At 39.8% G+C, this 26,753-nt stretch overlaps 1 protein-coding gene across 2 annotated transcripts in view; it reads right to left on the minus strand.

Annotated features, from left to right (window-relative positions):
- Positions 1–611: 611 nt before the first annotated feature.
- The window catches only part of COL4A5 (collagen type IV alpha 5 chain), a 73,642-nt gene continuing 47,500 nt past the window's right edge, over positions 612–26,753 (minus strand). For both annotated transcript variants that reach the window (XM_085060368.1, XM_085060369.1), the window contains 21 exons: positions 24,672–24,839; positions 23,719–23,808; positions 22,772–22,921; positions 22,228–22,326; positions 21,349–21,438; positions 20,887–21,026; positions 19,853–19,979; positions 18,509–18,589; positions 17,852–17,950; positions 17,223–17,273; positions 16,279–16,464; positions 9,895–10,028; positions 9,451–9,523; positions 9,230–9,301; positions 8,734–8,862; positions 8,364–8,462; positions 6,882–7,094; positions 6,358–6,535; positions 5,320–5,434; positions 4,845–5,017; positions 612–3,346 (listed from right to left, as the gene is read on the minus strand). In XM_085060368.1, coding sequence (XP_084916494.1) covers positions 3,265–3,346; positions 4,845–5,017; positions 5,320–5,434; positions 6,358–6,535; positions 6,882–7,094; positions 8,364–8,462; positions 8,734–8,862; positions 9,230–9,301; positions 9,451–9,523; positions 9,895–10,028; positions 16,279–16,464; positions 17,223–17,273; positions 17,852–17,950; positions 18,509–18,589; positions 19,853–19,979; positions 20,887–21,026; positions 21,349–21,438; positions 22,228–22,326; positions 22,772–22,921; positions 23,719–23,808; positions 24,672–24,839 — 2,549 coding nt within the window. In that variant the 3' untranslated portion in view covers positions 612–3,264. The remainder of the gene's footprint in view (positions 3,347–4,844; positions 5,018–5,319; positions 5,435–6,357; positions 6,536–6,881; positions 7,095–8,363; positions 8,463–8,733; positions 8,863–9,229; positions 9,302–9,450; positions 9,524–9,894; positions 10,029–16,278; positions 16,465–17,222; positions 17,274–17,851; positions 17,951–18,508; positions 18,590–19,852; positions 19,980–20,886; positions 21,027–21,348; positions 21,439–22,227; positions 22,327–22,771; positions 22,922–23,718; positions 23,809–24,671; positions 24,840–26,753) is intronic.

Consider the following 26,753-nt stretch of genomic DNA (forward strand, 5'->3'; position numbering starts at 1 on the left):
ACTGCAACAGTGTTTAAGAAGTTTAAATCCCGCCTCAGAAGTGAATATGATGTTGAAGGAAGCTTTTTCCTCTTTACAACAGGATTTCTAAAGCGAAGAAAGATACTGAAAAGTCTGCCTTAAGCAGAACTTTTTTTTTTTTTAAGTGTAGGACAGTGTAAATCCAGTCTAGGCACAAGATTGCTAAATCCTAGTTTTAGGATCCAAACTAATATTCCTTTAGAAAAACTGCACTTTTCCCCTCATCATTCTGGTTGCAATTGACAGCAGCTTACAAGAACCAGGCCTGGGTAGTGGGCAAGGAGGGGTGAGGACCTCCCTCCTGGTGAGCTTTCCTGCCAAAGCCACACGGTGCCCTCGAGTGGCTGCAGTGTGTCCCCAAAAGCTCAGACCGACCAGGTGCCTGCTGAGATAAACTAAAATAGCCCAACTCATTAGTTATGAGAATAAAAGCTTTTGCAAAAAACATACCAGACATCAGGAAAAGCGCCTTAACTGGAGCTGAAGTGGTGTCCAGAGCTGCATGGTGTTTAGGTGTTGCTGAAGACTATTTTAAGGCTCCAGTGTTCAAAGCAGTTTTCTCCTTTTTTAATAATAAAGCTGCAAACACAAACTTTTACCTGTAGTTTAATGTTTATATAGTGATGGATAGCACCTAGAGGCCCCAACCAACATTTGAGCCCCCTCAATGTCTCTGCCCCAAGGAGCTTACAGTCTAAGCATCAAGAAGCAGGAGAGAACAATAACCGTGTTTTCTTTTATAGATCAGTTACTCTGATCCAACACAGGGCAAGTGATTTACCTGCTCTAAGGCACAGAAGGTGTGGTGGGAATTAACCCAACATCTCTTGAATCTCTGCTGCAGATCTCAAGCTGTTCCTTCCTCTCTAGACCACTTTTCTCTTAGTAAAATGTAGCCCCTTTGGAATTCTGAGCCTGAAGCTGATTAAGGTTCAGGACTCTTGTCCAGGTCAGGGCCAGAGCTGCAGGGACAGAACAGAGAACAGAGCTATCACAAGTGCAGCTGCTTTACACACTTTACTTTTCTGTGGTTATCTCACAGCTTTGGGCCCTGAAGCTGCCACAAGACCAGCAGGTCTGGGTGCTCTCTACCTTAGCCTGGAATGGGATCTCCAGTTTTACATGCTGTGAGAAAAGCCCAGTTCTTACAAAGAAGCACCAGTTATGCACTGCTATAACAAACATGGTGCACTCTATCCCATGTCCCCACATCTGAACACTTTGTGTTGGTAAACACAAGATGGGGTGTTGGTAGGGAAGGCTGGGAGAGCCCTTTCCTTTGAGAGCTCCTTGGCCTTAGCATTCATTCTTCTGCTTTTTTGGGGCGAGGGATTGGCTGCTATGTTAATTTTAGACTTCTGCAGAGCCAGCAGTAAGATAAGGGCTTGTGTTTACATGAAGAGACTTACTATTTTATTTCAGCTTTGGTAACAAGTTCCTGACTTGGAGGTAGCAGCAGGTTCAGTTTATTACTATATGCATCAGCAAACCAAACTACACTGAGCTGAAAGATGCACATTGCTGAATTGCCCACTCTCTACCAACGTATATAACTGCAGCTAATGGAAGAAAAGCTATTAATACTTTGCACTTTAAACTAAAGAACTTCAGTTTCATACTTAGTTGAAAGCTTTTGAAATCAGCACCAATCTCATTGTATATCACTGCCACCTGCTTAGTCACCAGTCCTATGTCTTTTGTCAAATGTGCATAAAACAAGGAGATGTCAGATGCTCCATGTTTACACAGATAACTGGAAGGTAAGAACGAACAGCCATTAGCAGATAAATTACTTAACAGTATCCAATAAACAAATACACATCACCTGTATAGAGCAGTACATTAATTCACAAGTTGGGTTGTATTGATAGTCGAGGTGGCAATATACAATGAAAATATTAAAGTATTGTCACTTGACAGAGTCCTGCATTGTCAGGGAGCTGTTTATACACAAGGGTAAGTGAAACGCTCTGACCATAGAAGCTGAACAGTCATGCATACAAAAGTGATCACTTTTCAGCTATTGCACAAGTAGTGACACTCTTTAGACATACACAGGAGGATTCTTACAAACTGACATCAGAAAGACTGCATGCACCATCTTTCAAGGCCTTATGTGAACTATACATACACAAGAGTTGCTGTATACTGTAAATACATTGTGGATGTGTATAAATTCACATAAGATTAAAAGATTAATTTGTAAATAGGAAGGTTTCCATCAGCTTATGCTTTATTTTATTCAGAAGGTTTCTTAGTGTGTACACTATTTTGGATAAAACATATGACACCACTTCAGAGTTGAAGTTTCATGTAAGCATCATCCTAAATGCTTTGGTAAATGGATATTCCCAAAGGACAAGTTTGGTTGAACCAAACTGATTACTAAAATGTGAATGTGACTTGTATTCTTAAAAGAAATATATAGAATATGGTTAATAATCTCACATATTTTCACAAGATAAAAAACCCCTTTTCAAGTGGATTGGGATTTCTAAGCACAAATAAAACCACTGATAGCATGGTGTACAACATTTAAAACCCTGATGAAAATTAGTTCAGAATAATTGTGCATTTTCCAAATATATCAGGTTGGCAACTGAGGAAGGAAATGAAAAACTAAATAACTTGGCATAAGAGGGGTAAATTCTCTCTGCACCACAAGTTTCATAATAAAATACTGTCTTATCTTTTCATTTTAGACATAAGGATTTTTTAAATCAGTCTGGTTTGTTTCTAAATGACTGGAAGTTTCAACTAAAAAGGTGTTTACACAATATACACATTTCATTACTTACAAAGAGAAATAACCTTAAAATTTCATATTAAAAACCTGGGATACGGTAGGGTTAGTAGCACCATGAAAAATGTTTTTCAAAACTGCAGTCTTGTTATTTTAAACATACTCAGTGCGTCGTGTTCTTCTCTGTTCTCTTGGTTGATCAAAAAGGTGCCATTTTGGTACAGGGAGAAAAATGAAAATTTTCATCTTCTGATCCTTTGTGAACCTCGAGTGTTCTTTTCTGTTTCCAAGAGGTCAATTCTTTCATCTTAGTCCTGTCATCAAATATGTACTGAACAACCCTTAGTTTGGCACATGAGTGAGGTACACTTGACTTTGCATGGTTAAAACAGTTTGGATTTGTTTTCTCTTTTCTTTCTGCACAGTAGCACCATTGTTGCAGCTGGAAGACAGTGCATCTTAGGAATTTTTAACTGTTTTATAAAACATTCTCCAAGACGTTACGTCTTCTTCATGCAAACTTGACAACGACTAATACGCGTCCTCAAGTCTCCTGCTTTCAGTGTCTCTGACTGAGGTTTGCTGGTTGACAGACACAAAGAAAAGGTTGGATTAGCTTTTTCTTTGTTTATAGTCCCTTTCAACTTCTATTTAATTCAGTTTCATATAACACTTAAGTATGCGAGCAGGGAATGAATCCTGAATTTGAGAGTTTTTAAGAGTGATCATTCTGTCTGTCCCTGGCACCAGGTGACAGATGCTTGGTCACGTCACTCAGTGTTCCCAGGCTATGCTAAGCACCTGCTTCAGGCTGGCAGGTGATGGAGCACAAGCACAACCCAAGGGGAAGGTGAATTTTGTACATTTGAGAGTATTCTGGGGTCTGTTTCTGGCCTTTGGGTTGCGTAGCTGAAAGGTACTTTGACAACACATAAGGAGTACCACTCCAGTGAGAGCTGTATTCAAGTGGTAGCTTTACCAAATGATTTAATTTTATTTTGAAAGGGTAACAGGATGGGAAATTAATATAATTATTTTGTGCAATATGTGTGTACACAAGTCAAATGCTTAAAAGTTTCTTTAAAAAAAATAGACTGAAGAAGGAAGTTGTTTTTATAGGAGGCAGAAAATAGTAGAGACAGGAATCTCAAGGGTGCATGGTAGTTACTAATAGGAAGTTCTTATTGGTGCATTGCCACTAATCAGCTACCTGGAAAACTGAAGAGTGATGAATTATCACGTCAAGTACCCTGATTGTAGGTGTTACACAAAACCAGCTTAGGGGCCACCACTGCTCAGGGCATAGCACCAGCCCTCTGCCCTAAAGCTACACTTGAAATCAGGTGGCAGTGGGAATATTAAGAGTTTATCAGCACACAAACAGGACAGTAGCTATTTATTCTATGAAAGGAGATGATTTTTCAAAGAAGAAATTATTTTGCAACTCAACTTCAAAAGGAAAAAGTTTGAGCAGCTGAGTCTCCAGCTAAAATGCTGACTTGCAGAGAAGCTGAGGACAGAATGGCCCCTGGCTTCCTTGCAGCCAAAATGTCATCCTGATTCCTCCTACAAAGTGTGGGGAAAAATGCTGGCCATGGAGTGTAGGAAACCTTCATACAAGATTTTTAAAAACAAGTTATATGAACCTCTGCCTTAAAAGGTTTAAATAGAGTTGATCTTGCCCTTCACTCTGGTATATCTGTGAACTACCTTTCCAAATATTTGAGTTTATTGGAAGGTTTGGCAAGGAAAAAACAAACAGAATTGTTGGGTTTTTGGCTCTGAATATAGTAAACACAGTAGGACTACTTTCAGAGGAGGTACTAACAACACAGTGTGAATAAGAATTGACACAGAAAGAATCTGACTCCTTGCAAAACAGAATGTGCCCTAGCAAGTTTTTACATAATATTAAAGGCTTACCAAAGAGACACTTGAAAAACTGGTTGTGAGGGGGAAAACAAGCTAAATTATTTCCCTATACCCCTGTAAACAAATCTCTTTTGATCTTTGGAACAAATTCAGTTTCCAAAGCATTCATTCTGGAATAAAGCAAGACACAAGAAACAGGTTTTCTTACCTGAACATTTCTGACACTTCTACAGTTGCCAGCCAGAAACTGTATGAATTGGCATAATAATTACAGGTGCCCCGACCATGGCATTCGATGAATGGTGCTGAGCGGAATTCTTCCAAACAAGATCCTGGCGATGCCAAGGCCTGTCCAGAGCCCTCTGCTCCAGCACTCGTGTGCTGGTGGAGGAAAGAAAGACACAAACAAGGATCTTAGGTGCTAAAAATTGAATAGCACAGCAGTCAATTACTAAAGAGTCACTGTTCATTCTTGGCAGAGATAACACAGTGTCAAACACCTCCATAAATGTCAGTGACAGTGTGGTCTGTGTACTGGAAAATCCCTGTCAATCTTGGCTACCTTGGTTTGTGATTGAGGGTAGAAGCTTTCAAATGATAGTCCTTGCAGTTCAACAGTGTCCTAAAGCAGCTGGGGAGACAGGTAAGCAGTAGCTGCTTCTGGAGTAGAATGCAGTTCTTACCATCATGAAAGAATAACCAATCCAGAGGGAGTCCCAGCCTGGAGGACATGAAGGAATCTGAATGGTCTGACTGTGGACAGCTATCACCATGGCAGGAGCTTCACACACAACACATCTGGACACAGGGGAAGTACCAGAGAAACACATGATGTTAAAAGATAATAGCAGTATAATATAATGTTTTATTAAGAATACTTATACTGAGAAAGGGAACAAAACTCGCCTGTGAGAGGCTCTCCTATTAATGTAGATTTCTACTTCTCATGTATTTTGTAACTGCAATTGTGGGAGTTCAGGGTGGAGCTGCAGGGTTGGAGGGCTACAGAAGTCTTTTGTTATCCGTTAATGTGAAACATTAAGAGAAATAAGCTGAATCACCCCTAGCAGGGGCTGAGACAGAGAGTAAGACAAGCCTGTGTTCACCTTGTGCACAAGTGATTAGCAGGAGAGGTTAAGCGAACAGACGGTGATCTGTCGCCCATAAGAAAAGTAAAACATTGTAACCCAGGAAACCAAAGTTCTTGTAACAGCTAAGCTATAGTTTGTAACAGTATAAAAAGACTTGCTCTGTAGCATAAATTGGACTTTGCATGAACCAGGCTGAGTTCCTGTATTAATTGCCAACATGCAATAATAGTATTTTGGAGTTCAAAATCGCTCTGTATTTTTACTGCACTGGGTAAAATACTGAAGCACTTCCTGAAACAAAAACTGGAAGTTCAAAGTCCCCAATAAAATGCCTTAATCCTACAGGCAGTGGCTCCCATGTTCTCCTTCCTGTCCACGGTGATCTCACATTGGTGACTACAGAGATTGCTCGGCTGAGGAGAGCTCATACAGCCTCTCATTATCACTGCTGCAGGGAGATGAACCTCTGAAGATAATAAATACTTTAAAACAAGCTATTTTCCTAGTCTTACCCACACCAAAACATGACAGATTCATCTCCTAATCCCAACCTGCACGTTGGAAACACGTGGGTAAGATGTGGTCTTTATCCATACATTAAAGGAGACCCGATGGCCTGCTTTGCCCTACCGGCTAATGAATGGCTGGATGCTTTGCCCAATCAGTGGCTCCATGTTCATTGGCATTGGCTCCGGGGTTGACAGCCAGTAGGAATAGTCATTCCTTGATGCAAAGTTACAAACATTGTTGATGTTGCAGAACATGAAGGGCATGGTGCTGAAACGTCTAAGACAGCTCCCAGCAGTACCTACAGAGTAAAACACATAAAACGTGACAGTGAAGTTTTCAGTTCATTGCTTTTTATAGCAATTCTTTGAGAACACTAATTGTGAATCCTTCCTCTCCTCTTGTGAGTGCACAGTAAGTGCTATCAGATTGTCACATGGGGCAAAAACTTCACTTCTCTGTTTTGGCTTACATTTTCTCATCCTGAATTATAATGTGCAACCTCTGGAGGTAGCAGATCTTAGTATGCAATCCCCATCCTCATCTAAGAAATCTCTAAGACTGTTGTGTCTGCAGAGAACCACAGCATATGAAGAAGCATCTGCTACCTCTTTCCTCTTAAAGACAGAGCACACAGAACATCTCACCCAAATCCTGGCCATGTGCTCTCTCATTTCCTTGCACATACAGAAGAGAGAATCCATCATATATTCTTGATGTTCCCTGTGGACACAGTGGTGTATCCCTGGTCTGGCTGTGCCGAGTTACAAGGAATCCATGAGCAACAGAAGCTGTTCCAGGAGGACCAGGTGGGCCTTGTAAGCCATCAGGGCCAGGAGGTCCTTGTATCCCTCGTGAACCTGTTCACACAGGAGAAACACAACACATGGTATTCATTAGCACCGTTGCTTGCTCTTTCAGGACCAATGTAACTCTGGTCTTGTATTGATTGCTTGTGAGTAGGGGCACCTGGTATTTGCTAACACTGTCTTACTGATTTTTTTTTTCTTACATTTAAGCTTGTTTGAATCAGGGAGAATGTCATAGGTGATTGTAACAGTGGAACTTCTCTGTGTTGCAGGGGTATTGTGAAGTTAAATACACTCAGGGCTGTCAGGCACTATGATAACTGAAGAGGACATGACAGCCACTGGAATGACTTCCGTCAGCTTTCTGATTTTTTAAGCTCTGTGTGCAGCTTAAAATAGTGTTGAAATATCTTGCTCAAGATCACAAAATAAATGGCAGATTCAGAAACAGGGGCAAGTCTCACTCCAGGGCATGCTGTTGTAACACCTGAGCCAAAGCCCATCAAAATTATTAGAAAAGCTGCTGCCAGTTTTGCAGTAGGTTACAAACAGTGGAAATTAGCTAAAACAGCCTTGAATGTGAGTGAAAATGAGTCAAATGACTGAGAAATGTATCAGAAAAGGCTGTTCTTGGACAGCATTATCAGGAAATATAACTACAGATATTTAGACTGTGTTATTCTGCAGTCATTACTTACATTTCTTGTCTAAAGTAATCTAACAGATTTCATAAAGATGCTTAGAGAAAAAAGAAAAGAGGCGTTGTAAATTTTTGTACTCTTTTTAATTGTTAAAATTCTAATACTTTTTCTCATAAGTTACAATAGAGAGCTACTTAATATCTAGGATCATCTTTAGAAAATTGTCCCAGTGCCTGGTCTGATTTCTCAAATCCTAGTTCAGTGGCTCTAGGCAATTAGCTACATGGTAGCCCAATCTCTGCCTTTTAGTGAAATTCTTCTATGAAATCTGTTTTTCCCCATTCATAATTTCCATGCAACATAAGAATAATTTTATTAATCTTTCTCTTAAGTTGGTTAAAAACTTCATTATCTCCTCTGCATCATCTGTGCTGCAAAGGGGACACCATTAAGCTTGAGATAAAGCACTTGACAATGTGATTCAGCAATGTGTTAGTCCTGAGAATATTCCAAATCAAAGTATGTTCAGCTGCTTGTAATATTTTTGCATTAAGAAAATCCTAAGAGTAAGATTTTATCATTATTCCCATGGAGCAAAGATCTTACTTCCCAGTATTAGCCTCCACTCAGAAGTGGGAGTGTCTTTTTCCAGTGAATCCTCATAGGATAAACACCATACCTGGTTGGCCTGGAAGACCTCTCTCTCCTTTCCGTCCTGCTGGACCATCAAAACCAGGAAGTCCATCTCGCCCTGGGTCACCAGGAAGACCAATGGGACCTAGAACACACAAAAGCATAACTGAAATAAAAGCTCTTGAAATCTCACCACAGATACCTAAGTTGTCTGTGACTCATCTGTTGCTTGTGATACATAAGACAAGAGCCCATTAAACCAGACATATATGGTGGAATCCTGCATTTATCTATTAACCCTTGCCTCTTGCTGAGCTCATAACTCATCTCTGCAGCCTGTGCCATGTCACTGGCACTGCCACCTGCATATCAGATACATGTGTGGTCATTTCCCCTGCAGCCACCTTGGATCATACCTGGCAATCCCTGTGGCCCTGGCAATCCAGGTGGCCCTTTGGACCCAGGCTGTCCTGGAGGACCAGGGGGACCAGGATCACCTTTGACAACAATGCTTCGTCCAATGGTACCTGGTAAACCTGGTGGACCTGAAAGAGAGAGAAGATTAGTATTAGATAAACCAAGGGGGAAGACAACATTAGAAACAGTTTCTTTATTTCAAAATCAGATGCCAAGAGCTCCATCAATGCAAAAAAGAGTAAGTATATATACATTGGACAAAAAAGGCCTCCCTCAAAGGACCCGTCTTGCAGGAGTTAATCCCTGTAGACTGGACACAGAGTATAAAATATATTAGAATTACTTGCAGAGGCTAAAAAGTACAGCCTGGAATTGTGTTGAAGAACTTGCTAACTTTATTTGACTGCTGGCTGAGACCAACTCAGTCCTACACCCATGTGACAAATTCTACTGGCAGGGAGCAAAAGTGACAGTGTCACTACCCAGGACTCCTACCTGGTGGGCCCGGCAGCCCCTGGCTGCCCGTGAGGCCAGCAGGTCCCGCAGGTCCAGTGGGACCCTTCATACCTGAAACACCAAATTCACACAGTTACCCAGTGAAAGAACATGCTGTTTCACAAAATCTGCTGCAGGAATGGCCTAAACAGGCTGTTACTGTGTCTGGAGGTTTTCACTTGAAATGTTGGTTAAATACCTGGGAATACCCAGTGAAATACCTGGGAATCCTGGAACGCCTGGAACCCCTGGGTCACCCTTCATTCCATTCAGACCTGGACGACCAGGATCTCCCTGCAGAGAAGAGCCTCATGTTATCCCCTCATCTCAGCAGTTGCAGAGAGCCAGAATGGAGCAGGTAGCTGGGGACAACCAAGCACACTGGGGGCTGTGGAGGGCTGAGGCCACACGGGGCTGTCAGCCAGAGTGGGAACATGAGGCTGCATTGACAGCTCCAGCTCCCATGGGAATACAGCAGGGACATCCTGCCCACACGCTGGGGAACAGCTAAGGCAAAATCCTCTTCCTTGCTATGAGACAGGGTGTCACCTACCACACTTTAGCTTTTATTTTACAATGCCAAACCACATCTTCCACCCAAATATATTCCATTTTTATTGAATTTATAAAAATTAACTAGGGAAAAACTCCATTTCTTGTCCTACCTGGCGTCCAGGTGGTCCTTGATCTCCCTTTGGACCAGTCAGGCCAGGTGGACCAGGTGGACCTGGGTTCCCTTTTTCTCCTTTAAGTCCTCCAGTGCCTGGTGGCCCTCGTGGACCTTCTGGGCCTGGTGGACCTTAACATTGCAGAACAAATATGCACAGATCAGTACATATCAATCATTTTCCACAAATTTGTGCCTTCAGTGTTTAAAAAAAAAAAGAAAAAAGAAAGATATTTTGGCTTAACTTCCCATCTCTATTTCAATGCTAAATTCAGGGTAAACTAAAAGGAAAACAAATAGAGGAATTATTTGCACTACCCAAATCAGGAACCTAGGCTCCTTATCTAGCTGATAAAGCAGGTCTGTACAGGAGGCAGTGCAGCTCACCTGCATTAACAGCTTATTGGTGATCAGACCACTGCTTTCACTAGGAGCCAAGAAACCCAAAATTAGATGGTACAAATATCCTTTCTACGGACGTGCATTTCATTCACCATGTCTTAAGTGCTTCTTAACAGTGAATTCCTTTTGTAAGCTAGTCTCAACAATATAAAATACTGCTGCTTTTTTGATAGAATTGACATACCTATTAAGGAGCATATTCTGTCTCCTGACTGCTGCAGGAAGCTCATCATTCTGCCTTCCCTACATAACAACCTGAGTTGCAGAAACTTCCTTATGTTGGATGACTCTCTCTCCAACTGATTTTTTATCTTTAGTAGAATTACACTGTAAATCTGATAGAAAAGCTGGGCTGTCTTTAAATATTTTGCTTTTGCTACAGCCACATTAATCCAAAGCAAAGCAGTGGGTATAAAAAAAAAAGCTTTGATATCTGGAGAACTGAAAGATGAGACCACCACCTTTGTCCCATCATCTAAATCGAAGGCAACCAATATTAATTTGTGGCAAAGTAAACCACAGCAAGTGCAGCAACAGCTAGTAACATTTTACAAGTTAGATCTCATAACTGGATTAAGGATTTCTTTGCAGGACAGTGCTATAACATTCTCTCCTATCTAACATTTATCAGTGTGCTGGATTTTCAGTTCGCCTGCGACCTTAAATAACTTATCACCTCCTTTGATATCCTCTTAGTCTATACTCAATGGATAAATTTGATAATTTGTATTTTTGCATGCAAATTTAAGTATAGAATTCCTTCCCTTTTTAAAATCAAGAGCAGTTTTGTACCAGATTTCACACACATCCTGCAGCAGTTTCAGGATTCAGCTACAGAAAACATCCCATCATGTGAGGATTTTTTGTGTTCATTTTGCGCTTTTATACTGGTGTAGTACTGTACACATGCAAAATAATACCAGGTTACCATCTGGGGCATGCTAATCAAACACATACAGTCTGCAGGGTAACCACAGCCCTTAAAAAGACAATCACAGCATTACAGGAAAACATCTGTTTCTCTTACATCAAGTGCAACGCAATAAAACAAATTGCCCGAGTTAAAAGTCTAACCTGGAGGACCTGGAAGGATCAGAGTTCACCAAAGCCCAATGATCGATGTTAGAAGGGTCAGACATCACACAGTACAAAACAAGATTACTAGTTAGAAATAGTACAGATGACAGCATATACACTACACAACAACCCATTTCACCAGCATATTTTGTATTTACAGTATAATCCACATGCATGCATAAAACCACACATGAATACACAAACATAGGTATTTTCAGATACAAGTTATTCTGGTGACTAGGCTCTACTAAAACTAATTTGACACTTCATTTAACAGCAAACTTAAAGCTTCACTAGAGAATGTGTTATTGCTTTAATGTTACAGCTAAGGCCTATAACAGGTTAGTCCTGCTCACAATAGGGTTTGGACTATGTAATCATTTCACTGACAATATTCAGCTTCACAGGGCCTGGAGCTTGGCAATTAGACAAGTAAATTGTGAATTACTACTTACTCTTGTTCAAAATTCTGCTTTGGGAGGGGGGAAGTGTGATTAACAGAAGGACTTATCACTAATCAAGTATGATTAGCAATTCTCAGCTACCTGTGAATACAATTCTAGAACTGAAAAGTAGGCTTACACGTTCTTTGAAACTGTAAGCAGGACTGACATAGATCAAAAGGGCTGCAAATGCTGTAAGCAAAAATACAGCAGAACGTACAAATTTAGAAACTGTTGTCTTTACTGTTGGCATTTATTTTGCCTTGATAAAAATATTTCAAGATGCTAATTTACCCAGTTAACGTCATATGGAGAATGGGATGTGACAACATCCTTAGAAAAATTATTTAAATGTCCTCTTTCAAAAGGTAAGCTGGTTGTCCCTTATTTAATTAACCATGCCCCTTATTTAATACATATTTTAGCTCCTGTGCCACTTGCATCTTTCATGTCAGTGAAATGATTTAAATATCAACATATCACCATGCAATTTGCAGCTAAAAACTACAATAAATACACATCAGGTCTACCTCACAGCACTATGTCTTACATATTTGGTAAATTATTTTAAATACTAACTGTAATACAGTTGTTAAAAATAATGACATGGACATTTCATTGTTACTGTTAAGTACTTATAAACCATATTTCACTTATAGGTAAGTTTTGCTATGATTTATAAATCAGTCCTACATGTGTTCATTGCTGAATTCTGGCTGATGACAGCCACAGGGTGGAACAAAATATGCTGCAATTGCTCAGTTCCTCTCAGCGCCCCATGATGGCAGCGCTCTTTGAAAGTGTGGTTACTGCTTGGGTGACCACAGTTAAATTAGAAGGTAAAGCCACATTCCCTTTTTTTACATGGCTGCATAAAGATAGGATTCAGACATCAGGGGCTACCACATTTGCTACCTCATGGTGCTTAGGACAGCAGGCTGAAAACTAAAGTGTAGTCCTTTATTGAGTTTTCATGACAGTTCTTTGCTTCTTGAAATTAATCATAGCAAAACCTAAAGACATTATTATTAAATAGATATACCAAGTCATTTTCAGTCTAGACACAGATGTTAAAAATCTTCCCAAGTGCCAGTTTGTGCTCCATGCTGATACACTAAAGTTACAACAAACTTCTGAAAATGACTATGTTCTCACCAATTCTGTCCCACTGCCCTAGTGCCAGGGAGGGGAGAGCTGTGAGCTTTGTTTTCATTAAATACTTGTGAAAGGAAGAACCCTCCTAATTTCCTCTAAAGGGGCTGGTAAAGCAAAACAATGGAAGTAAGGATTACTCTGCATTGAACAGTTGAAAGGCTCTAAGTTGGGAATCTAAAGCACCACTGTTAGTCTATATAAATTTTCCTACACATACTGTTGGTATAAAAGAAGCATCTAATTTATTTAAGTCACTTGAGTGTGTCCAAAATCAACAGTAGCAGGTGCTACAAAAATGAGTACTGTCACTTGCCCAAGCTGCAGCACACAATTATACAGCAAGGCATGGGAAGACAGTGCAATGTGCTTTTTAAAAAAAGATGAAAAACAATATATTGTTTCCAATTGCACTGAGGAAAAAAAAAAGCTAAAACAATTTTCACAGCTGGGGACACTTCATAAAAGCCTTGCAAATCTGGACCCACAGTCTTTCACCACTCTGTCCTTCCAATGTCAGTCCCACAACAACATGAAGGAGGTGGCTGAAAGCCAACTTGGGAGCATTTTTTCCCCACCACAAATTAAAAGGTATGTCTGAAAAATGACTCCGCATATCTACATTTAGACACTACAAAAGTAATACATTCATTTTCATGCAAAGTTATTATTTTGGAGTTACGGGGCTAACCTGAGGGACCTGGGAGTAGGGGGTCAGAATTCACCAAGGTCATCATTAGAACAAGGGGAAAAACATCAAAATTGTTAGAAATATCAACAAACTAACATATTCAACTAAACCTTTCTTTTTAGATTTAGCTCAATATTCCTTTACATACAGTATGCAAAACACCAAACTATTATTATTCATAGCAATGAAAATAGACATGTGGAGTAACAGCAATGTTCTGTTGCCCTGGAAATTGGTTTAATTTTATAATTAATTAATAAATCCATCCCAACACCATCTATCAATGTTTATTTTAGGGGTAACTCAACTGGAGTCAGAGAGCTACATCATGTTTGACTTCATCTCTTTTCCTAATCTTAGAATATACCCAGAAGTCAACAACAAACAGTACACGCAAACAGCTTCTGGTTTTATTTCTGTCCCTGGAAGGGGTAATTTGACAGCCACACAGCTGCTTTTATGAGTAACTGCCTCATGTTGAATGTTACAAAATCAGCATTCCAACAATAGACTCTGTTATCATCAGAAACAGAAGGCTGGAGTGCTGATTGTACCAGAACTGCAATAATAGTTTGGTTTATCCGCATTAGTTCACACATAACAGCAAAACAAGTGCTTCACTTTATACATTGCATGCAACAAAAATGGAAATAAGAGAGAGAGAGAACATGGCTGAGCAGAACCTCACTGGTTGTTTCCCCTGCTCATAAACCTGCACAAAATGAGTCTCATCATTTCTCCACCTTCCCAGATGATCAGAATCAGTAAACACTTGATTTACACAGGGAAGTGTGAACAGGATGAGAAGCTCCATAAAACCCCAATGTTACAGCACAGCAGAGAATCTCGGTACTTTTGTTATACCTCAGAGGTTGCTTTGCCTGGTTTACTTTTAAAGATTAATTTAGAGTCTGGGATATGCTCTGTATAAGAATCTTTTAAAAATGAAAGCCTATACTGTTATGGACCAATCACTATCCTGGGCTGAAATTTTAATTGCTGCACCACTTTACATACAGAAAAATTACAGAAAGTCCAAAGCAAACTGGGGTTACGAACTTGCTGCAGGGATGCTCCACTGCCTGGCTGGAGCCCCTGGGGCACAGCAGGGAGTCAGTTCCTCCAGGAAAAAGGGGGAAGACATGCACTCCTCATTCCCCTGACCAAACAGGAAACCAGGAAGACATTGTGACTGGCTGTGGATTATTAACCCACAGGGTTGTTGCTCCACACCAGTCACACACAAAGCAGATTTAGAATACAACACAATTCAAGTATTTTTACTAGGACTAAAAGAAAGCCTCATTATACAGGCAAACAGCATCCCAGTTTTAAGGTGTTATAAATTAAGAACAAATGTTTATAATGACTCACTTTTTAAATGCACAGTTAGGGTAGATGAGTTGATAGCCTATTCCGCAAAAGAAAAAAACTCATACTGCCATTGATAATAACATAGGATTCCATTCTAGCTCTAGGGAAAATACTGTGATAAAACTCCATTCTAAAAAACCTTTTTCAGTGGGACTGCCTCACCTTGTCTCAGAATCAAGCACGAGGAAAAAGCAAATCTTAAAATCTAAATGTATACTGCAAAGCTAAACTCTTCCTTGTTACCCAAAAATCAAAAACACCTGTGTTGCAGCGATTTTACAAATGTACTAATTCAAAACTAGCTTTCCTCAGAAAACTCTTTAAATAAAATAGTAATTTGAAGGCAATAAGTAAAAATACTATTTCACCATTAATATGCAAAGGAAAAAATCCCTGTCATCAACCAATGGTTTGGTTTGAAAGCAATCTCCTTTAGGAAGAATATCAAGCCTGTTAAGTGAGATGAATCTTAGTGGTAGCAAAGTACTTCTGGATTCAAGATACAGCAGTAAGCTTGAGCTGGAGCTGTGACAGGTTCATTAAAATTAGATTTTTTCAAGAGCAGTATCTAAATGCAAATAAATATTCTATAACACAAACCAAAAATCAATTTCCAACACAGGCCAGGTAGTTGCTCAGCAATGTTAACTCGGTATAGTGTTTTCTCATTCCCAGAATTAGTTGGTGCAGGAACAAAATGCAAACATGGAATGGAAAGATGAACACGGCATGATGGAGCACGGAGTCCACGAGAGCCACGTGACACAATGGAGCAATGACTTGTGTTACATGGCCCGGAGATGAGGAGCAGCTATCCAATCTGATCATGCTGGGATGCTAGTGGGAATTGGATTTTCATGACTCTTAGAATGACGGGGTTTGTTACTTTTGGGTTTTTGTGCGCGATGACGTTTGCTGATCGTGTGACAACACTGAAAGGTCTCAGATGTTCAGAGGTCGTATCGTGCTTGCAAGGTGATTACTGGGGCAGCATGCGGAGAACCTCCCGCGCAGAAACACCTTCGATTTTTGCTGCCAGGCATCAGAAATTTATAGATTGAGGCTGGTTTATTTATAGATACTGGGTTTTTTGGCAACAAAATTCTCTGGTTGCCCACACCACCTATGCCATGAAGCTGGGCCTTATCCATCCAAATAAATTAAGCGAATTTAAAGGCTGATGACCTACCAGCAAAATATCAAAGTATTGGCAGATGTTCACAGGTGTGGATCATGCTCTTACCTGGCCTTCCTGGAACACCTGGTGGGCCAGGGCTACCTTTAGGACCTTCCAGGGGTGGGCCTGGTATTCCTGGTGGACCTGGTGGACCCTGCAGACCAGGGAATCCCTGGAAACCTGGTTCTCCCTTCAGACCTGGAAGTCCAGGGGGGCCCGGTGGGCCGGGTAACCCCAGTTCTCCTTTTTGCCCTGTAAAACCAAATGGCCATGTTTGTGAATACTGTTACAGATTGATATGAAGTCCAAAAGCCAAATTGCAAAGCCATGTCCCTCTCTTGCAGAAGGCACAAGTCTGGCCACAACTCCCCTTATCTGCACAGTGAGAGTGTAAAATTGTCTAATATTCAGAAAAGAGTTAGGGCTAATAATTCTTGCAGGAGAAAGTGCTATAGCTTATGACATGTTAAAAAGTCTAAGTCAGTGATGTTGTAATTCATCAACATCCTTTGAGACTGTAACCCTACAAATAAGGCTTTCTGTGAAGAAACCTGTCAGTATTAAGACTTGATCCTTTTTTTGAGATACTGCTGAAAGTTAAGACATACTGGCAAAATTTTCAAATAAGCCTGAGGAATTTAGGAGCTTTAATGCTACCAGAGAGGAGCAATGGATCAAGCAGCTATACTTTCAAAGCATCTTCATTTGTCATCTGTTGTATGAGTGCTTTATTTACTGACACAAATCAGCGAAGTTCCCCACAATGCAGTAGGCTATTGCTCTGTGTGCATTTATTCTGACTGCATAATTGCTAATTTACCAAATACAGTGGTCAGTAATAAAATGTCTTTATTGCTGTGGTTAATTTAAAACAGACTGCTGAGAAAAAAATATTTACTTGTAGCTACAGTATTAAATTTGTTGCAGAAAATACAACACACCCTTCTTTTTTGTGTGTAAATATATTTTACATTGAACCGTTTTAACAAAGAGCAAGAGGGAAGCTTTACCTGATAATCCTGGGAGTCCTGGAGGTCCTGGACGCCCAAAACCTGGTAGACCTAAAGAATGATTTAGACAAAAATGAATATTTAGCTTTCAGGTCTCCAAGAATGGGAATATGAGGCTTAGAACAATGAAAGTGCAGTTCATCTAAACATGTGATTCCTTGAGATCACTTGGACTCTCATTCACTCACCCGTCTTCCCTAAAGCTGGAGGTTTTGCTATTGAATGCATCTGTAACTTTCACAAGCATTTCCATCCCTTCACAATCCATGTTCTTTCAGCTTTTGGGAGTTACTGTGTTTGCATTTTTGTTTGAAGATCTATCTTTAGGGCATGGATTACACTGTTTATCCACTGTGTAACTGAGCTGAAGCAATACAGCTACCATGGAATACAGGAGCAGGGGCTAGTGTTAAAGCCAGGCAATAAAATCCAGGAGAGCTGACTGAATTCTTGTCCTGTACTTCTCTGGCAGCCTGACAGCATCTTTTGTGAACCACCCAGCAGCCAGGAACCACAGGAGCAGCTTTGAAGGTGTAAGGGTAGTTACAGGAAAGAAAGAATAGAGCAGAGCAAGCAGGATATGTCAACGCAGAGTGAAGAGCAGGAAGCAAACAGGAAGGACACCTAACCTGGTTCACCCTTCTGACCCGCTGGTCCAGGGATGCCATCTCGACCAGGTTGTCCCTTTTCCCCTGAAGGACCAGGAGGGCCAGGACGACCAATATCACCTAAAACAGAGACAGAACACATCAGCACAGTCTTGCCTAACCTGCAGCAAAAAAAAAAAAATCAGCATCCCCTTCCCCACCATCTGAATCTAAAGGTGTGGTAATGCAATAAAAGATTTACAGGCATGTAATCTTAAAATTAAACCTTTCTCTCTCTCCCCTGAAAATTTAGAAAATTTTAGGCCTGTGAATTTTCAAGCAGTCAACTCTTTGCTAAAAATATAATGCTTCCCTTCAGAACAAATTAGGATTTTGCTCCTATAAAAACAGGTTAGACCACTGGAGTACTTAGCATAAATAAAGCTGGAAAGTATTGAAACAGTTAACTTCTTGTTTCAATAGCTAATGAATTGACAGCAAACACAAGTCCTCAAAAGAAAGTTAAAGTTTCTTCCTTTTCTGTTTCATTTCGGTGAATTAGGTGTGTGCAATGGTGTTCAAGCACCCATGTACATATAGATGTATTTCCATGATGCTAAGAAGTTAAGAAAGGAAGTGCCTCCATGTGTTACGTTTTTCACAGAAGCAGCTGATCTCTGCTGCACTGTCCATGCTCACCTACTGGCCCAGGTGGTCCAGGCAGGCCAGGATTACCTGGAGGGCCCTCAATACCTTTTGGTCCTGGAATTCCTGGCGTTCCTGTGAAGTACAGGCATCTCAATCAAATTATCAACAAAACAGACTTTTCAGCAGATCTTGAAATACTAAAATGTGAGATGCCCTGAGTAACAAATGAGTAAATTCTACCAAGATACAGTATTTATTCTCAATTTGTGGATTTATAGCTGATCAAGGAGATGAATTATAAAGCAAAGAATGTACAGAAACAAAACATATTGGCCCAACTGCCCTTACTGCTACTCTGAAGCCTCTTCAATTGTTGAGTGCCCATGGCCAAGGACACAGCAACCCTGGCAGTCTGCTAGAAAATTACCATTTTAGAGACAGGTGTTTCTGCTTGACAAAATATTGAAAGCATTATGAGCTCTGATTGAATAGTCCTTCCCCAATCCTCTTTTACCTTCCTAAAAAATTAACTTAATAAAAATGGTCTTAGAGTTTACACTGGATTCTCACCCCTACAGCATGAGCTGAGTAGGAGGTAGGAAAAACACCTGATCTGTTGCAGTGTCTGCTCTGAACAGCACCTGAGCCTGATGAAGGCTCTGTCACAATACACGTTGAGGCTGCTCAGTCTTTTCGGCAGGACATGAAACAGAGGGCAAAAACTGTCAGGTTCATAGTCAGGTTTTGTTCTCTTCTAAGCTTAAAACTGTGGTCATGACAGCAGGAAATTCCCTAATTTTCCACATCAAAGCAGCTCAAGCATACCTGTAAAACAGCCTTCAGTGCTGTAAATGCAGAGGTAAAACCTTTGTTTCTTTAAATTTTCAATGAGAAAACTGACATATACCTGTGAACAACCTCTATTAATATTTTTTTAGAAAACAATGCAAAACCTAATTTAATTATATTTGAGATATTTCTCTTTAGAACACATTTTTAGACAATTAATGCTATGAAAAAAAGTGCTATGTTTTCCAGGATGGCACCTTTTTATTGATTCATGAAGAAAAAATATAGACACAAGTATCTGTGGGTCAGGGAAGGTGAGAGTCTGAGCGCTGTGGGGCGTGGAGAGCGGAGAGCATTAACTAACACAACTGCTACATCCCCTCAGAGCAGATGAACAATTTCAGAAAACATGCATAACGGATGCATTCCAACACTTTTGCAGTGACAATTCCTACAGCACAAAGCTTAGAAGCAGCAGATTGCCAGAAACAATGAAAAGGTGGAGCCCCCAATTACCCACTGTGTTTTGCTGTTTGTACCAATATTAGCAGGAGAGGAAATGGAGAAAAAAAAAAAAAAAAAAAAAAAAAATCTTTCGAGAGTTACCTGGGAATCCAGGAAGGCCTGGTTCTCCTTTTGCACCTGGACTGCCTGGAAATCCAGGCAAACCAGGATTTCCAGCTATACCTTTAGTGCCTGGACTACCTGGGTATCCAGGCAAGCCAAGATCTCCCTAGAAAACATTAAGCAGAAATAAGAACCCAGACTTTTTAAGATGGGAAAGCCCTTATTGTATGTTCCCCATCCTACCCTCACATCAAGGTCACCATTATACTGTGTACACCCTCTCCTCATATGCAGTTAATGTGAACCATCTCAACACAAAATTAAGCAGAAATAGCTACAGTAAAGACTTCAACAGTTTTCCCCTATAATTTTGTATACAGTATCAGTTTTTCCTCAGAACCAGCCTAAATCAAAGAAAAAAAAGTATCTTCCTTTCTTCCAGGAGGAACAGAGAACCCCATGATAATGCAGAATAAAAAAGAGAAACCTGTGGAGCTTTAATCATGCAATGTTTTTGCGAAGTTAATTGTGTTCAACATCAATCGCAAGGCATCACTGAAGACTGCTAGACATTCTGAAGATCTTTTTGTCACTTTTTTGTGGGTGGCAGAAAGGATGATACAGATAACTATTAATTCAAATACTTCATACAGACTTTAAAATTTTAAGCAGCAGTAACCATACTATATTATCAGTAATTTGTTCTTAGATGCACATCTTAAATTTTTTTGGAATTAACTACATAATTAGACAGGGGGGACTATGATATTAATTGTATAAATCCCTACCAACTACCAGTGTCACAGTGAAGATTAGGCCACTAAGTAAACCCAGCTTAAAGTCTGGTAAGCAATCTTCTCCTTTAACCTGCTTAAGTTATATGTAAGTATCTTCACCTTTAAAATGAGAAATTCTTATCCCACCTGAAAGTCAACGCTGCTTGTTTCTAATATATTTATATGCATATTTATGGTTATATGCAATAACATAAGTAATAGTTGGGGAAAAAAAAAAATCAACACAAAATCTAACTTCCTCATGGAATTTTCAATTGAAGAATTTTGTAAAGGTACCTTTGGTCCAGGGGGACCAGGAATACCAATGCCTGAAAGACCAGGGTCACCTTTCTCCCCTTTCAGTCCAGGAAATCCTGCAGGCCCAGGCTGCCCTGGACGCCCCGCTATTCCTTGGCTTCCTTTAATCCCAGGAGGACCTGTCCAAAAGATAAAATGGAAGTCTTAAAAAGATAAATAAAACTTCGGCAGTAATTTATAGAAATATTTCAAAGCACAGCAACTGAATTAGAAAAGCCTAGCAATTTGACTGGCTGGCCTGGAATACCTAATGCATTTTTACTTTCAAAACCAAACTAAAACAATTATCTAAAAACCTCAATTATGTATGTAGGGCTTTATGCATTCCTCATCTTTATTGCTATTTATCCTTACATACTACACACAAGCAGACTAATCTTTGGAGTATATAAAAGGAGAACATTGGCCCAAATGAAGTAAGATTCAAGCACAGAAACTAACCTGGAAGGCCCATCTCTCCCATAGCTCCTTTTAATCCTGGAGGTCCTATTGGTCCTGGCTGCCCAGGAAGCCCCATGTCTCCCTTGATGCCTAGGAAAGGTGTGATTTAGTTAACTAATGGCAATAATTAAAGGTTTCTGATATCCATGCATTCTCATATGAACACGCTTGTCATCTGATTACAAAGGCAATGGTTTGGAGTTGTGTTAGGCCTCACACTGCTACTCCATGCTTTCTCACACTCATTTGTAGTACAATATTTAACACCTTCAAGTTTGTTCCAAGTCAAGATTTGATCAGGGCAAGTGCTTATTTGTTCTGAAGATAAGTCTAATGGAATAGGTAAAATCTCAGTCCATGATTTATTCACCACTGGAAAGGATTCAGCAGTGGTGTGACTTGGTCTCTCAAATTCCTCTGCAGAATGAAGCAGTGCAAAACAGAACTCATTTTCTTGATCCTTGCAGTTCTTTAAAGCAAATATGTGACACCCAGACAGCCTTTGCAATGCTTTCATTTGGGCATTTGCAAAGTATAATGATTAACATATGAAATAAACATATGAAATGACAAGTCCTATTGGCAGATCCTGCAGTCACGTTGCTTGCTCAAGCAGCAAGTACTTTTCCAGTCATCCTAAAAGACACCTTAATCTTTAATGGGATCAGTTTAAATCTGCTCTTGGGTCTGTCTGAAGGAAAGAGCTTCAAGCATGTTGTTTGGATAATGACTTTAAATGTCACAAAACTGTGCTGCAGTTTTAAGTGCAAATCCCTAAGGTTCGTTTAGATATAAGTGGATTAACATCCCAACTCATTGTGATAAAAACACATACAAATCTTTATTCAAAGCTGTCCAGCTGAGGCCTTGCTTACTGACCTGGCAATCCTGGCACACCTGGTGGGCCACTAAGTCCTGGTGGGCCTGGGTCACCTGGGAGACCTTGATAACCTTTCTGTCCTGATAAACCAGGAATACCTCAAGGAAAAAAGACATTTGATCATTATTACTACTACTGTATGTTTTCTTTTACCTCAAGAGATGAGATGTAGCTATGGATGAATAAAGATCAAAATAGAGATTTTTCTTCAGTAAATATAATTCTTTCTCCCATCATACTTAGGAACAACTCCAAGCAGACCAAATTGTAATCTTGCTGAAAGCACCTTAGCTATTATAAAACTGCCATATGCCAAATAATCATAACAGTTAATAAGCAAGGACATTGCAAGATAACCATAAAGAGGAACTTGGTCACAAAACCCCTTAAAAAACCCCTAAAATACAAGAACCTTAAACCACATCTATTTTCCAAGTTATTTTCTTCTGTAAGAAAGAATGAACAGTAATGGATTCAGTCACAGCTCACTCTTATGTGCAGAGGACAAACCACCTCCCCAGACCCACATGCAAAGTTCTTTACCTGGAACACCTGGCTCGCCTTTTTCTCCTTTTGCTCCCAGCTGTTTGGGATCAAGTGTTCCAGGTGGACCTGGCAGACCTGCTTCACCTTTGATGCCTTTCTGCCCCACTGGTCCAGGAGGCCCTGGCGGACCAGGTAATCCACTATTACCTACAGCAGGTACAGACAACAAAAGGAAAAAAAAACCCCATAATCCTTAAGGTAGGCTAATGTATTTGTAATGCTTTTTCTTACATAGGGATTCCATGATTTATTCATTAAGTTGGAATTCACTGAATGATCAGGCAGTTTATGGAAGGTGCTCCACAGCATCTTTAGCCCTGGAACAAAGCTGAGTGGAGTGCACAGGGCTGTCAGCTCTGGGCAGCAGAGGAAGCAGCTCTACCTGTCTGGGCCATGTTGAGAGCTCCCAGAGCCCCACCACACTGTGCCACCAGCACAGAAGAGTCAGCAACAGCTACAGCAGCTTTGGATTCACAGCCTCCTTATTTCTAGGCAGGTGAATTGGGTTTTCTTCTACCAAACTCTTTCAAAATTCATCTCCAACAAGGGGGTTAGGAAAATGTGGAAAGAAGAGATTCTCTGTGATATCTATAGAGCTGATTCTAGATGACTGCATAACCCTAAGGTAGTGATTTTCTTCTTTCTGCTGTTTTAAGCAGACTGCAAAACACACTTCAGAAATATTGCCCTACTTCAATGCCATCAGTTGAAAGGAAATGTTTCTAAAATAGCTAACAATACATGACATCAGTAACTAGAGTGACAGAATACTATGGCTTAAAAATGCAAAGCAATTCTGAACATCAGCACTGTCAAAAGAAGATAACTTAAGCAGGTCCCGGAAGTGAAAACCTAGATGTTAGCATTACAAAACCTCTTTCGACACAGGACAGGGTGAATAGCACTCTGGCATCCCTTTCAGGGGTGAATAAAACAAACATTACCTTTCAAGCCAGGCAGGCCATTTCTTCCAGGAGTTCCCGGAGGCCCTGGAGGACCAGGAGCTCCCATGACGCCCATCTCACCTTTGGCACCTAAATGCATTGAACCACCACTGTCATTCTGAACAAAACCTCAAAACCTGTCAGGTACCTTAAATTTGCTTTGCTGTATCTCTATGGTATTTATTAACCAGCACATGCATATAAGTCTGTTTTAAGGGAATCACAAGCACTCAGTTTTTGTATAGATCTAAATTAGATAAAAATGACACTTGAAAATTGTGGCAAGTTTTCCAGTTAGGTCTTAAGAAAATTTGCAGTGCTCTGTCACAGTAGAAAACAATTACATCTCCAAGAAGTTTAGTTTACTGGTTTCAAACAAACACAAATACTAGTTTGAAGCAAACCTAAATTTAGTGAAAGGCAAGAAGTCAATTAAGTATGCACTACTTCTAGAATATTTTGTATCGCTCCCTCTATCCAACAGGGATTCTCAGAATTCATTTTTGATATTTCAATTTCAAAGGCCAAAACACACTAGCTTAACTGAATAGTTTAACACTTAGAATAAGGAAATTACTACTTAAAACTAAGCAGCATTTATCATTATTTTCTTTAAACAAATTTTATTCTAAATTATAGCAGTGACTAGAAAAAAAAATCACAAAATAAATTTGAGAAGTATTATAACAATGATGATCAAAGCCATGTCTGAAAGTTATGAAAAAAATGTATAAAATATTTAAATCAAGTAACAGGAAAGGTAACAAGGATTTTAATGAAACAAATTTTGTTACAATTTTTTTTTAAGTATGAGATGTAATGGTTACATATATCCAACTTTAAACAGGTGGGATAAACACCTAACCTCATTAAGCTGGCATGGCCAAGCATAAAAAGTTACCACCTGTAAATGCAGTTTGGTCTTTGTCCACAGATAAAATACATGAACTTACCTGGGAATCCAGGTATTCCATCCCTGCCAGGTGGCCCAGGTGAACCCTGAGGCCCTGGTAGTCCAGGGGGTCCTGGATATCCTGGAGCTCCTTGGTCACCTGGAGGACCAGGAACGTCGAAGCCTGGAGGACCTGGATCCCCTTTCTCCCCTGGAAGGCCTTGCAACCCTAGATGATGTTGTTAAGACACAATCTTTTAGCAAAGAGTCAGGCAAGGCTGAGATCTGTGTGTCTGGGTATAGTACTGTAGGAATAGTTTTAGTTGCAATCCATCCCTAGTACTGAAGAAAACCCTTCAATTCTTCTAAATCCATTTATTTTTTAATGACTTCCAAGTGTTAGGCAGCCATATTCTCCTGAAGAGAAGCATTACTAAAATTTTACCAAGATGTAGCAACTGCAATTCAAATAAATCTCAAAAGGAAAACAATTCTCTTCAACAATGCTTTAAGTCTGATTATCAAAAGAAAAAGCTAAATTTATTAGACTAGTTTGTATTTTATAATTAGGTATTCAGATTCTTGTATTTCCATTAATTATTCAGTTTTCCTACATTCTAAGATAGCATTAACTGAATATTATTGAAGGACAGCAAATTTCTGCACTGCATTGTATTTTCCCTGTATGAAAAAATAGTGATTGTCAAAATACGCTTAAGATTGTTCAAAGCTTTTGACACTGAGCTCGAGGCACTGCTGAAGGAAGCAGGCAGCTTGATTCCCTCCAGTGCAGTGTCAGTGAAGATGCTCACTCTGGAAATGCAGCTGACCAAAAAGAAGCATTTATAAATCTCAAGTTAAGAAAAGGCTTTGGTAAAGAAACCACAGTACCTGGGGGACCTGAGGTTCAAAAGCCAACGAGTTAGAGCTCATCAGGAGGTTGAGACAGGTAGCAGTAAGGAGTTGTAATAGTCGTTAAGTTAGGAAACAAAATAAAGCACATACAGATTAGAACAAAGACAAAAAAAAAATCTATCTAAAGTTACTGAAAACAGATCTAAGTACAAAGAATTTAACACTAATGCAGCTAAGAGAAACCAGACTGCAAGGAAACTTGGAGATCTTTTTCAAAGTGCAGCCACCACTGTGTGCTGAAACAACAAACACTGAGATGTTTTCAAATATTGATGGTACATTTTAAAAATAAAATAATTTTTCTCTCTCTCCTTGTCTAACATCCTCTATAAAAGTGGGGTACAAGCTTTTTCCGATAAGTTTCTCACAAAAGTCTTATTTCTAGATACTAGCTTGGACCCCTTCTAAACACCAGAGTACACCCTACCAATCAGCTTCTCATTGATTGGCCCCACATTTTATTAAATCCCTTCAAATAGGGACTTTCAAAGGATGTTCCTTCCTTATTACATAAAAGAACTTTCAGTATTTTCCCCTGTTCTTTTAGTTCTATTATGTAAATGTACTTTGTCTTTCCCACAGATGGTATGTTGCATGTTACATGCCCTAGCATAATCTACTGAGATAATTGACACCACCTTGCCAAAACCTCAAATAACTGCAAGGCAGCAGTATTCCACCTCTGTAATGCTGACCCCACTCTCAGCAGCAGGAACAAGTTTAGGAGTGATGTCATCTCACACTCTTTGCACACTGAAAAGGCAGAGTGAATTTTCTTGATGGCATAAGCTGTAGACTTCCATTTATTTAATGCCAAGCATGCTCCTCTCTGGCAGCAGCTTATCATTGCTTTAAACTGTGGTGTCATGTGCCATGAAAAGCTTACTTTGCAGAGAAAAAAAAACAGTACCAGATGATGGACAGGGGATACACATGCTCTGTGTTTAAGGGCTTTCTATCAGCAAGTAGAAAAAAAAAAAAAAGAACATAATATATAGGACAGACTACATATCTAGAATGATGAAGATATTTTTTCCAAATAGAAATTAATTCTAATTGAATTTCTGGTCTCAAATGTAACCACATCCTAATTAGACCAATATAGACAACACAGTAAATTCTAAAATAATTCACAACATATTAAAAAAAAATCAAGCTACTACAAACTATTTGAATAAATGGTGGTGCAGAGAAAGCAAATTCTGAACAGGTACTTCCTTCCAATAAT

The sequence above is a fragment of the Lichenostomus cassidix genome, chromosome 4A (genome assembly GCF_008360975.1).
Source record: "Lichenostomus cassidix isolate B80296 chromosome 4A, HeHo_3.0, whole genome shotgun sequence".
Lineage (NCBI taxonomy): Eukaryota > Metazoa > Chordata > Aves > Passeriformes > Meliphagidae > Lichenostomus > Lichenostomus cassidix.